This window comes from Prionailurus viverrinus, chromosome A1 (assembly GCF_022837055.1).
Source record: "Prionailurus viverrinus isolate Anna chromosome A1, UM_Priviv_1.0, whole genome shotgun sequence".
Classification (NCBI taxonomy): Eukaryota; Metazoa; Chordata; class Mammalia; order Carnivora; family Felidae; genus Prionailurus; species Prionailurus viverrinus.
This window is the reverse complement of record NC_062561.1, coordinates 133139942-133154027: the sequence shown is the minus strand read 5'-3', so window position 1 is coordinate 133154027 and position 14086 is coordinate 133139942. Positions and strand designations below refer to the sequence as shown.

At 34.9% G+C, this 14086-nt stretch overlaps 1 protein-coding gene across 1 annotated transcript in view; it reads left to right on the top strand.

Moving 5' to 3' along the window:
• Positions 1-14086, top strand: part of ADAMTS6 (ADAM metallopeptidase with thrombospondin type 1 motif 6) — a 296499-nt gene that overhangs the window by 118397 nt on the left and 164016 nt on the right. The window contains exons 7-8 of the mRNA XM_047867513.1: positions 2548-2591; positions 6722-6827. Coding sequence (XP_047723469.1) covers positions 2548-2591; positions 6722-6827 — 150 coding nt within the window. The remainder of the gene's footprint in view (positions 1-2547; positions 2592-6721; positions 6828-14086) is intronic.

The following is a 14086-nucleotide window of genomic DNA, read 5'->3' as shown; positions in this document are numbered from 1 at the left end:
CGCTATGATATGTCGTTAGGAAGATCGATTCAAGTTATGTCTGAAGGGAGTTCTCTGTGCCTCTTGGATTTCAATGCCTTTTTCCTTCCCCAGATCAGGGAAGTTCTCAGATATTATTTCTTCAAGTACACCTTCAGCACCTTTCCCTCTCTTTTCCTCCTCTGGAATACCAATTATGCGTAGATTATTTCTCTTTAGTGCATCACTTAGTTCTCTAATTTTCCCCTCATACTCCTGGATTTTTTTATCTCTCTTTTTCTCAGCTTCTTCTTTTTCCATAATTTTATCTTCTAGTCCACCTATTCTCTCCTCTGCCTCTTCAATCAGAGCTGTGGTCATGTCCATTTTATTTTGCAGCTCATTAATAGCATTTTTTAGCTCCTCCTGGCTGTTCCTTAGTCCCTTGATCTCTGTAGCAATAGATTCTCTGCTGTCCTTTATACCGTTTTCAAGCCCAGTGATTAATTTTATGACTATAGTTCTAAATTCACTTTCTTTTATATTGTTTAAATCATTTTTGATCAGTTCGTTAGCTGTTATTTCCTGGAGGTTTTTTTGAGGGGGATTCTTCTGTTTCGTTATTTTGGATAGTCCCTGGAGTGGTGTGGGACTGCGGGGCACTTCCCCTGTGCTGTCTTGAATAACTTGCATTGGTGGGCGTGGCCACAGTCAGACCTGATGTCTGCCCCCAGCCCGCCGCTGGGGCCATAGTCAGACTGGTGTGTGTCTTCTCTTCCCCTCTCCTAGGGGCGGGATTCACTGTGGGGTGGCGTGGCCCAGGCGCTTGCACACTGCCAGGCTTGTGGTGCTGGGGATCTGTCGTATTAGATGGGGTGGATCGGCAAGGTGCATAGGGGCAGGAGGGGCAGGCTCAGCTCACTTTTCCTTCAGGGCCCTGCGGCACCGGCAGTGAGTCAGACCCACCGCCGGAGGGATGGATCCGTAGAAGCACAGCTTTGGGTGTTTGCGTGGTGCAAGCAAGTTCCTTGACAGGAACTGGTTCCCTTTGGGATTTTGGCTTGGGGATGGGCGAGGGAGATGGTGCTGGCGAGCGCCTTTGTTCCCCGCCAAGCTGCGCTCTGTAGTCCGGGGCTCAACAACTCTCCCTCCCGTTGTCCTCCAGCCCTCCCTCTCTCCGAGCAGAGCTGTTAACTTATAACCTTCTAGATGTTAAGTCCCCCTTGCTGTCCGAACACACTCTGTCTGGCCCCTCTGCTTTTGCCAGCCAGACTCGGGGGCTCTGCTTGGCCGGTGGGCTGCCCCTCTGCCCCGGCTCCCTCCCGCCAGTCCGTGTAGTGCTCAATGCCTCTCCACCCATCCTACCCTCTTCCGTGGGCCTCTCGTCTATGCTTGGCTCTGGAGTCTCCATTCTGATAGTCTTCTCGTGGTTTTCTGGGTTATTTAGGCAGGTGTAGGTGGAATCTAAGTGATCAGCAGGTCGCAGTGAGCCCAGCATCCTCCTACGCTGCCATCTTCCTTCAAAAAAAAGAAAAAGTGATATTTGTTTCTTGAAAATACATTTTGATCTGGTGAACAAGAAGGGATTAATTCTTAATCCCTTCCCTCAGTATTATGGACTATTATTTATGTACAATCAAAGAACTTTTATAACTTGGATTTTCCTGTAGCTTGTGAAATATTATATTTTACCTGAAAAGCTTTCATTTCTAGCATAAAACATAGGCTAATAAAAATGATCAGTGTTTTTAAATTTCTTTTTTATTCTCACTTTAAAATGGAATGCTTTTGGTTTTAAAGATTACAAGAATATATAAAAATGCTTAGAATAGGTTTTCATATCAATATTGATTTAGCTTTCTAAATGTAATCTATTTTAAAATATGCAACATTACCTATGGACTTAATATTTTCTATTTAGTTATAATGCAGTATAGCATTAGAGTAAGCCCAGCCAACATTAGGAAAGCTTCTGTTGAGCTATTTGTTTAACTATTTGCAAATTCACTTAAAAATACTTGTATTTTAAACATGCTAAATTGATGGTATGCAAGTAGGAAAACTATGTGATATCAATTTTATTCCCATTGCTGTATTGGGCTAATTTTTTAAAACAAGAACCTGTGTTAGAGTTGAAGGAACTCCAGATAGTTCTCATAGCTCAGCAGTATAAAACACAATCTGTGGCTATAATAAAAAAAATGTTCCAGCAGGTTCAAAGAGATTGGGGATAAAAAGCCACTCATTTGCTTTTTTGTAGAAGCAGTAGCAATCTGCAGACAAGCTATTCTAGCTTCAAAACAGTATGGTAGATGGTTTTCTGGAACTTGCAATTACAGAAATCCACTTTAACCTTTCTTTCTTACTGGCAGGTGTCCCATTGGCTTGCAGCCAGAGGCTGCGAGTGTAGTGCAGCCGGTGTGTCCCCCAGAGTGCTGAAAATGCCGACACTCCAGCTGGCTGCTCATAATTGCACTGATTGTGGTCTGACAACCCAGAGCTCCAAGAAAGAAATGTGATGAATATACAAAAATATTTTACAAATTTGATCAGATTACAAATTTCATCTCTCTTTTTTCTCCTCTATAGATATGATATCTGCACTTATAAAAATAAGCCCTGTGGAACATTGGGTAAGTTTTTTATGAAGGGAGGATAGTTCAGATTGTCTTTTTGGTCCAGTAACTTTACTCTTCATCATTAATTTGGTCATTTTCCTTTCTGGCACATCTGAAATTACTCCCATAAATTGTTAAAAATTTAACCTTTGTGGTATGTCAATTACTAGGAAACAAGTGGAATGATGATTAAAAACAACTTAGAAGATGTTTCTAAATCTTCAAGCAATCATGTTGAATCAAAAGTTACCACTCTATAATGTATTTTCCAAAAATACCAAGGAATTTGAGAGCAAAGGAAAGCAAACAGCATCTTCAAATATCAGGCTAGGAAAGGAAAGGGGGAAAACTGGGGGGGGGGGATACTTAAAGGAGAGATGTTGTGTTCTTAATGTACTTCCTTCGGTGCAATTTTGTGGAACATGTATATCCCTATAAGTTAGGATATTAGAAATTTTCAGTACCTGAACAACAATAAAATAAGCGAGAGAGAGAGAAAGAGAGAGAGAGATCAGGAGTATTTTTCTTTTGCTCCCCAAATATCATTTGTTTTTTTGAAAAGCATTTCTGTAGTATTTTAAAATTTAAAAAATTACATTTTGTTGCAGAGCATAACTTCATTCTGGTTAAAAGTTAACTGCAAATATAAATGGAGGGAAAGGATAGCTTTCAAGTAGACTTAATTGTTAAACAACTAGAGTTATTTTTAAGAACAGGCTTTTTTTTTCTATGATAAATTTTTTAGTGTCATAGAGACTTTATACAGACACGAGTTAAGCACCTGAAGGTGAATTTTCTACTGTCTCTATGAAAAGTCTCAATTTTCTTATATGTAAAGGAACAATTGTGAAATCTATTCCTATGCCCCTCAAAAGAATTTTGGGAAGATCAAATTTAAGTAGAAATGGGAGAAAAGATGTTACCCAATTTCCTAGGGAGTTCAGAAAGCCACCTGTTTATAGAGTCTTGTCTTGATTTTTATCTGCCTTTCCACTCTTCTCCTACCGCATTTCCCTTGGGATTTAAGGGTAAAGAAGAAGTCCCAATTAACCAATTTGAGTATTTATAGTGGAGAAGTTTGCTAGTTAAAAAGCATAATGGCAAAAGAGCTGTCTTTCCTTAGAGATCTCACTTCAAAAAGATTTAGGTTTTTAGGTTAATTAGACAATGTAATTCATTGGAAAGGACCCTAAACTGGAAACTAACAGCTGGCTTTGACAGTTTCATTGCATTAGCCTTTACTCTTCATTTAGGACTTTGTTCCTCAATTTCTTTATCTACGAAGTAGGAGCAGTATCTGCCCTTATGCAGCAGGGATATTGTAAAAATCATTTCAAGAAAGATGTTTGGTAAAGAAGTACTATAAAATGCACTGGTATTATTACTTATTGTAGAAATTATACTGTTTAACCTAACCTCTCTATTATTCAAATTCAATAAAGCATTTACTAAGTGCTTAATCAATTTTAGGTACAATGGACACTAAGCTTCAAAGCTAGAGCTTGTATTTTTCTAGTATATATATATTCTGAGGATATACATATGTGTATATATGTATACATATACATACACATATTCTATTCTGATTTTTGAAGGTAGATTATTTACATTGAGATATGTTCTTTATTAGGATATTAGTAATAACTCTGCCTGTGCTTTTCTTGTTATTTTTACCAAAGTAGATTCAAGATATTTTTTACCCTACATCTCTTTTTTTTCCCCGAGTATGTATTCCAACTTTTATAATTTATTAATTTCTCAAATGAATACAATAATACTTTAGTACATGTCAATGCATTTTCAAGCTCAGTATAAATTATTTTTCAAATTATAAACCATTGTAAATTATTTTTTGTATTATGTCATGGTGAAAACTGAGTGCATATGTTTACATGTGTTGACCTTCATATGTGGAAAATATCAGTACAGAATTTATCAGGTTTTTTTCTTTTTGGGTGGTTATTCTGGCAACTTTCATGTTGGTTTTATGCTAATACTTGCATATTCTACCTTGCTTAGTACTTCTGATGACCAACTGTTACATGGCTAAGTAGATTTAAGGGTGCAAACTGTGGCCATCAAACTGAGGAAATCTTAATGACCCAAAGAGTAATCAAACCCCTATTAACACAATCACACGTAAGAACTTTGACAACTTCAATTTTATAGAAATACAGAAAGTTGTAGGGGTTGTAAAAATAACATCTAAATTATTTTATTTCACTTAAGATTAAGCTCTGCATTTTCAACTAGTAGTTATTTCCCAAATATGTTCTTTCTAAAGTTGTTCTTTTAGTAGAACCAACTAAGTTAATTTTCTATCAGATACAGAAGTAAATCTGTGCTTGCAAATACACCTTGGGGAGTCATTGAGAAAAATACTACCACATGGCATAGACCAAACAACCCCAATAACAACAAGCAAAAAGCTAACCCATGGAATAATATATTTTGGAAAATAGAAGAAATGTTAATTTCACAATAATTATTCTTTGTAATTGTTTTTTAGCCAAATTTCATAAAGCTGAAAACAGAAACATTTTTCAGTGTGGCTTTGTTATTCCAATATCATGGATGATATTGAACTCAATATCTTAAAGCCAGATAATCTACAGCAAACATTTTTTGTATTCTTTCTCTCCTTCTCCTTCTCTCTCTTTCTCTTAATGGAATTTGGAAGTAACATTGATTAAATATTTTTGATTAACAAAAAAAAATCAAGTCACCTTGCCCCAACTAGTACCTCTTTTTACTTCCTCTTCTTCAGGTCTCAAGACTTCTAAGTCAGTAGAAGGACACTACAAGATAACACTAGTATTTATAATAACTCAGAGAGGCAGAAATCAACCTCTTTCCCAACTCCTGCTCCTTCCACATAAAACAGTAGGAAAAGCAAACAGTCTATTAGGTAATCTAACACTGACCTCAACTTTGTTCCAGTGTGGCTATTATGTTCATATTTTATATTAGAAGGTACAGAGAAACAATTTCTAGAACTTTCTTGTCAGTAAAAATATTAACTGAATAGCTATTAGTATTCCAAATTAGTGTAGCTGGGAAATTGTACTTAGCATAGAACATTGTTTATTGCAGTCAATAAATATTCATTGAATTGAATTCGAACCACTTTTTGTGGGGAGATAATTATTACTTGGGTAATGATAGTAGACTACTAACATATAAAATATAAAATGTTTTTTCTACTTTTCCTTCAATTTCTTCTAAATAACTGTCATCCCTATATGTGTTAAATATGATTTGGCATCTGTTTCCTTATGACACATGACATTTTATCTTTCACACAAAAATTCTTTTTTCTAAGCACTGTTTTAAAGTTATGTATTAATTCACAGGGCATGATATTTATTTGGAAGTAAATATGAAAGCTTTTACAGGCCAAAATTCCCAAGGGAGGAATACCTTGAAAACATAACATTTCACTAAAATCAGCAAGTTAACACTGTAGTTTTTGCTTTATTAGTAAAACTAAGGCATTGAAGGGGGATGGGAGAGGGATAAATACACTGAGTGCGTGAAAGACTTGCTTTCCATTAAAATACCAAAAGACACTGTTGCATCACTACCAGGACTGATTTCAGAAGATTAAAAAAATGCAAAACCTATTTTTTAACAGTTCTCCTTTTTCTCTTTTGAATCATTCATTTTTGCTTTTATAAAAAAAAATCATTAAAAAATTATTTGGGATTCCCTTTTTTTGGTAACTAAAAAGTTGCTTGTATATTTTTATGAACCCACTAAACTTAAACAGATCTCTTTAGAAAAATAATGTGGATATATTTTGCTTTCTACAGCCTAAAGAATGTTAAAATAGAAATGCTTTCTTAAATTCCCTCTTCTGGCTCAAGTTACTAGGTGGTCCCAAGTTACCAGAAGTAAAATTTATAAATCTAACCCCTAGTCTAGACATTTTCCAGCACTGACTGCAGTTCAAAAAATATTAATGTCTAGCCGGCAAAGTGAAACTCCCCCCAGTGATTTTGCAAATGACTAGAAAGTTAACCTTTTGCCAACTGCTCCTTCTGTGCATGGAGGTTATTAAAAAGAATCCAGGCATTTATAAGTATGGGCTTTTTAAGACTGAAACACCTTGGCTTGACCCTTTGTGTCTCCTTCTGTTTATTCAGGCTTGGCCTCTGTGGCTGGAATGTGTGAGCCTGAAAGGAGCTGCAGCATTAATGAAGACATTGGCCTGGGTTCAGCTTTTACCATTGCACATGAGATTGGTCACAAGTGAGTGAGTTTAAGAAAATCAAAATAAATTTTAGAACTCCACTCTTTTGAGCAACTCATAACTACTGTGTGGAACGCCTGTGCTCAACCGTATTTTACTGCCTTTTTGTCTGATTTCAATAGAGAATGTTATCATTTGGGGTGTTGAGATAAATCATCTTAAGAACTGGAGACTTGTTAAATAATCTTTATGGTTCAATGACCCATAGTTTTAGAGTGGTGAATGCACCACACTTAAGTTTTGTTACATGTATTTGAAATAATTTACCTTTAGCATGGTCTGCTCATCACCTAGTTCCTCCAAGTTAAATTGCTTAAGTGATCTGTTTTTTCATTAAGTGACAATACCTATATATTTTAAAATCACTATTGACACTGCTACCATAAAGTCTGCTTTGACTTTTCACTCTTCATACAGCTGTGAACATACCTTTTCCAGACATAAAGTTTGTGCAATTGATGCTGTGTAACTTGTGTTTTCAGGTGTACTTGTATGTCACTGAAACACACACACACACACACACACACACACACTCAAAACTGATGTTAAAGAGAGCAGTGAGACATCATTTTCATCACTTTTTAGGAGGCTCTGGAGTTTTTAATATTTGCTTTAAATAAATCTGTGCCCCAAACTGTCCTATGGCTGTCCCCCCGAATACACACACATAGCAGTAAAATCCTTACTTTGTTTATTTCAAGCAACAGGCAGTAGTAAATGTAAAAGCCTGCTCATGTGCAAGGAGAGAAATTTGAAAACTGTAAAAGGATAGTCAAACAGTTTTAAGTAAAACAAGCAGCCTATTTGCAGGAACTCCTGACATTTGTATGATTTAAGTTTTACAGTCTACTTTTTTGGTAGAGAAATGGATGGGGGAAAAGAAGAACAAATAGAAATGAATGTTTATTATACACTTGCCTCAGAGGTCATTCCTAAGATAAGTCTGTAGTTCAGCTATTTTTTTTTCAAAGTGGAGAGTGAAATTGAGTCAGTCTGTTGCATTATTTTGAAGATTGCAATTTAAATTATACCAAATTAGTGTTGATTTATGTAAATGCAAGTGACTAGCAAGTTTAAACCTAACTTGATTCAGACATGAGGAAAAGTCAGTATTACAGTTTTAATGAAGTCTTAAAAATATTGGTATTCTAGTTTCCATTGCAGTAAACAGCAGGAGTACAAAAGGGGAAAGCCTCTGAACCAGTCAGTTTATCTTCAACGCACTTAAAACTCTGGCTCATTAATGACTGTCATAATCTTATGCAACCAGACTGAATTTAATAGGTTCCGTTAGATTCAATTACATTGAAAGGTTAGGACAAGTAACATACAGTGGATAAATTATGTATGTATGGGAGCACTATTTCCACATGCAGTCATAAGTTAGTCAGTGTCAGCATATGCACTGTAAGGCTCATTCTTGTATGTACTTAATAGCTGAAGTGAGGGTTTATCTTTCTTTGTATCTTTTATTAAGATGAAGATTCTAACTGACCTTCTCTGTCAGAATTCCTAGAGTCCTTTTTGTTGTTTTTGGCCTCTTGGGTAATTCCTTCTAATTCTTTGTAAGATGAATGGTTTGTACCTTATGTAGAAGATTATGAAAGAGAAGTAGAGTATCAATATACCTTTTAAGATTTATATGCTCTGGAATAACTTTATTTCGCAACTAATTCTTGTTTGATAATGCAACTGCTAAAAAATGAGGAGGTGGGGAATCTACAAAATGCTTTATGTTGAGAGCCAGAAGAAATTCTTCCATTTAAAAATGTTATTTGACAAACTAAAAGTCAGCTATCTTTCCATGTCCAGTTGATTAATGGGTCAGTTTCCTCTATTCCCTTTTCCCCAGACAATGAGGCGGGATATATCTAACATATCTTTTTCAGTGTAACAAATTATTATTTGGTCACTTAAGGAAAATCTATTTCATGGATGGAGATCCCTTGACTTGTTTTTAACATCTTGGGCTTAGCTTTAAGGAACTTAGCAAGTCAACTCTGGCACAACTCATGGCATCACTAAAATACAATCCCCTATTCTTCCTGAAAGAAAGCAACAGCCATGGTAAATATATCAGGTATAGTTTTCAGTTAGAGTGTGCTGAATTTTTATAACTTGTATCGTTTAGTAGGATGGATTGTAAGTGATGCGACAATATCTGCAGGTTCATCACAGTGAAGAATATTTGACTATAAATTATTGAGAAGTGCCCTCATTGAATCACTAGACTGAAGATTTTCAATGTATTCTTTACATTGTGTAGAATATGGTTTTGCACCCACTGTATACTTGTGTAGGTATAGAATATCCATTTTAAACAGCTATGGGACAAATTTTCCTTGAGCAGGCCTTGGTGACCACTTTTATTGGTGGGGGTGGGGGGTGGACCATACGGGAATTGAATTAGTGACCACTTTTATTTCTCTCCATGGCTTTGTGAAAACAAGAAAGATTGAGGTTTATGCAATATTTAAGTAACATGTCTAGCTGTAATGTAGCTATAAGCCAAAGGCAATTAATGAACCTTATAGAAATGAATGTTCATTGAAATATTTTTTTGTTAATAAACTAGTTGCCATAGATTTCAGCAATTGAAAAAATTGAAAAAATTTCAGCAATTGAAAAAATTATGCTGTTGAAAGGGGGTGGCAAGAATTCAACCAGACTTCTTTATGTTGAGAAAAGTCTGATGTTTCCACCTGGTATAAGAATAAATAACCTTAAAAAGATCTTAAAAATTGTCATAGTTATTTGAGATGCATATTTCAATATGCAGGACTGACGTGACAGGATGTCTGAGATTTACTTTGAAAAGAAAATGAAAAAGAGAAAGATAAGGCAAGAATAGCATCTTGAATTTTATCATCTTGAAAATGTATGAATGGGAGTTCATTATGCCACTCTTTCTACTATTGTACATGTCTGATATTTTCTCACAAAAAAGAATAGGTCCTAAGATAATAAATCTTTTAATTAACTTAACCCATTTATTAATTAATCATGATTTAATGAACTATAACTCTGATTGTGAGAGAATTTATGGAAGTGTTAAATGTTTTAGCAAAAGCTGCAGGTGTATATTGGCCTTGCTTTTGGAAATCAGTACCAATGTTTGGTCTTACCGATAGGAATATAGAAGATTGGTTAGGAGATGATTTTTTTTTTTTTTTTAAGGAGAAATGTGGCAGACTTCATGACAAAATGGTAAATTAGGCTACCTGTATTAGGAAGCTCTTATTACTATTTTCTTTTATCTGAACTTGCCTTCTCCTGTTGCAAGTACTTAGGTTGTCTCTAAATGCTTGATTAGGGCTCTACTTTCATAATAGAAGGCTAATAATTAACATACACTGAGGGATTCTTAATATTTGAGACTGTATTTGGGACTTTAATGCTTTTTGTCTAGTTTTGATGTCAAAATAATGTTAGTCTTATAAATGAGTGAAGAAGTATTCTATTTTCTGGAAGAGTTTGCTTTCCCATGAGTACATTTTAAAACATTATTTTGGTATAATTTACATACAATAAATATGCGTACATTTTGAGTATGGATCAGTGAATTTTGGCAAATGTATATAACCGTTTAACCACCACCATAATCAAGATATCAACATTTCCATTACCTGAACAAGTCCCCTTATTCCCTTTTATAGTCAGTCTCCACCTTTTCTCTGGGCCCAGACAGCCACAGATCTGCTTTCCATCACTATAGATTAGCCTTGTCTTTTCTATAGTTTCATTTAAGTGGACTTATATAGTGGGTACTCTTTTGTGATTAGTTTCTTTCCCTTAGCATAATGCTTTGGAGATTCACCCATGTTGTGTGTACCAGTAGCTTTGTTGTTGTTGTTGTTGTTGTTTTCTGAATAATATTCCCTCTCAATAATGATAGCACCTACCACATTTTAGGTTTTTTCTAGTTTGGGGCTATTATGATGAATAGAACTGCTGTGAACATCCACATACACGTATTTGTTTGGACATATACTTTCATCTCTCTTGGGTGGTACTGTTGGTAGTATGGTATGTGTTAGGTTCACTCTATCATAAACTGGTTTTCAAAGTGTCTCTATATATACCATTTTACATTCCCACTAGCAATCTCTGAGAGTTCTGATTACTTCAAGATCCTAGCCAACATTTGTTTTTGTCTTTTTAATTTTAGCCATTATTATGCATTTCAGTGGCATCTCATTGTAATTTTAATTAGTTAAGCAACTATTTTCTGGTAAATAATGATGTTAGTGATGATGAGCATCTTTTCATATACTTATTTGTCATTCATTATCTTCTATGAATATCTAGTCAAAATCTTTTTCCCACTCTTTCTTTTTAACTGTGGTGTTTTCTTCTTATTGAGTTGCAAGATTTCTCAATATATCCTGGGTAAAAGTCTTTGTCATATATACATAATGTGACTGTGACTATCTTCTCCAGGTCTGTTGTTTGCCATTCATTTTTTTATGGTATTTTATAAAAAAACCAGAATTTAAAAATTTTGATGAAGTGTAATTAAAAAAATTTTTCTTTTATGACTTGTGTTTTTTGTGTCCTGAAATGTCTTTGGCTACTTCAAAATTGTAAACGTTTTCGTCCGACTTCAGCCAGTTCACGATCTCGCGGTCTGGGAGTTCGAGCCCCGCGTCAGGCTCTGGGCTGATGGCTCAGAGCCTGGAGCCTGTTTCCGATTCTGTGTCTCCCTCTCTCTCTGCCCCTCCCCCCGTTCATGCTCTGTCTCTTTCTGTCCCAAAAATAAATAAACGTTGAAAAAAAAATTAAAAAAAAAATTGTAAACGTTTTCTTCTGTATTTTTGTCTAGAAGTTTTATACTTTTAGCTTTTTATATTAAGATCTATGATCCATTTTGAGTTAATTTTTTGTGTAGTGTGAGGTAAAAACTCAGGTCCCTTTTTTTGTCATGGATATCTAGTTATTTTAGCACAATTTTTTAAAAAATTGGTTGGTTTGTAGTTTTAATATCTTTGTTGAGTTCTGTATCAGAATAAAGTTAGTCATACAAATTAAATTGAGTTGAGTTTTAGTGTTAGAATAAAGTTAGTCATATAAATTGTTCTATTTTCTGGAAGAGTTTGTACACATAAGGTTAATGTTATTTCTTCCTTAAGTGTTTGGTAGAATTCACCAATGAAGCCATCTGAGCCTGGAATTTTCATTATGGGAAAATTATTGATTAATAATTTGGTTTTTAAATTAAATATAGGATAGCACATTATCTAAATCTTTTGAGTTTTTTTTGTTAATTATGTCTTTCAAAGCATTTAGACTATTTTAACTAAATTGTCAATTTATTATCATGCAGTTTATAATAATCCCTTGTCTTTTTTAATGTCTGTCATATGAATAATGATGTTCCACCATTCATTCTTGATATTTGTAATTTGTGTTTTCTCCTTTTTTCTTTTTTTTCCAGCTTTATTGAGATATAATTGACATATAACATTGTATAAGGTGTACAATGTGATGATTTGATACACATATATATTGTGAAATGATTACCATGATAAGGTTAGTTAACACATCCATCACATCATATAATTAATTACCTTTTCTTGTGTGTGTGGTGAGAGCATTCAAAATCCACTCTCTTAGCAACTTTCAAGTATACAATACAGTATTGTCAACTATAGTCACGATACTCTACACGAGACCTCCAGAATTTATTCATCGTATAACTGGAAGTTGTACACTTTGAATACCTCCATTTTCCTTCACACTCTAGTCTCTGACAACCACTAGTCTACTTACTGTTTCTAGGATTTCAGCTTTTTTAGATTATACATATAAGTGAGATCACACAGTATTTGTCTTCAATCTGACTTAATTCACTTGTAATCAAGGTTCATCTTCATTGAACCAAATGACAGGATTTTCTTTCTTTTTATGACTGAACAATATTTTAGTGTGTGTGTGTGTGTGTGTGTGCGTGTGTGTGTGTGTCTGTCTGTGGATCTATATACCACATTTTCTTTATCCATTTATCCCTCGATGGACACTTAGATTGTTTCTATATTGTGCCTATTATAATTAGTTCTCCAATGAACATCTATTTGAGATAGTCATTTCATTTCCCTTGGCTGTATACCCACAAGTGGGATTTCTGGATATGGTAGTTCTACTGTTACTGTTTTGAAGAACCTCCAAACTGTTTTCCATAGTGGCTATACCAATTTACATTCCCATCAACAAGGGTTCCCTTTTCTTCCCTTTCTTACTGGCTTTTGTAATATATTGTCTTTTCGTATTAACCCTTCGAACAGGTGTGATGTGATATCTCATTGTAGTTTTGATATGCATTTCCCAGATGATTGGTGATGTTGAAAACACTTTTCCCCTATATTTTCTTCTAGGTCTTATGCTTAAATATTTAACTCATTTTGAGTTAATTCTTATGAGTTGTGCAAGATAGGGGTCCAGTTTCATTTTTTTGCAGTCCAATTTTTTCCACCCCATTTACTATGGAGGACTATTCTTTTCCCATTGAGTATTCTTGGCACCCTTTTATTTTTTATTTTTATTTATTTACTTATTTTTATTTTTTATTTTTTAAAATTTACATCCAAATTAGTTAGCATATAGTGAAACAATGATTTCAGGAGTAGATTCCTTAGTGCCCCTTACCCATTTAACCCATCCCCCCTCCCATAACCTCTCCAGTAACCCTGAATTTGTTCTCCATATTTATGAGTCTCTTCTGTTGTGTCCCCCTCCCTGTTTTTATATTATTTTTGTTTCCCTTCCCTTATGTTCATCTCTTTTGTCTCTTAAAGTCCTCATGTGAGTGAAGTCACATGATATTTGTCTTTCTCTGACTAATTTCACTTAGCATAATACCCTCCAGTTTCATCCACGTAGTTGAAAATGGCTAGATTTCATTCTTTTTGATTGCTGAGTGATACTCCATTGTGTGTGTGTGTGTGTGTGTATATAACACTTTTTCTTTATCCATTCATCCATCGATGGACATTTGGGCTCTTTCCATACTTTGGCTATTGTTGATAGTGCTGCTATCAACACAGGGATGCATATATCCCTTCAAAACAGCATACTTGTATCCTTTGGATAAATACCTAGTAGTACAATTGCTGGGTCGTAGGGTAGTTCTATTTTAAATTTTTTGAGGAACCTCCATACTGTTTTCCAGAGTGGCTGCACCAGCTTGCATTCCCACCAACATTGCAAAAGAGATCCTCTTTCTCCACATCCTTGCCAACATCTGTTGTTGCCTGAGTTGTTA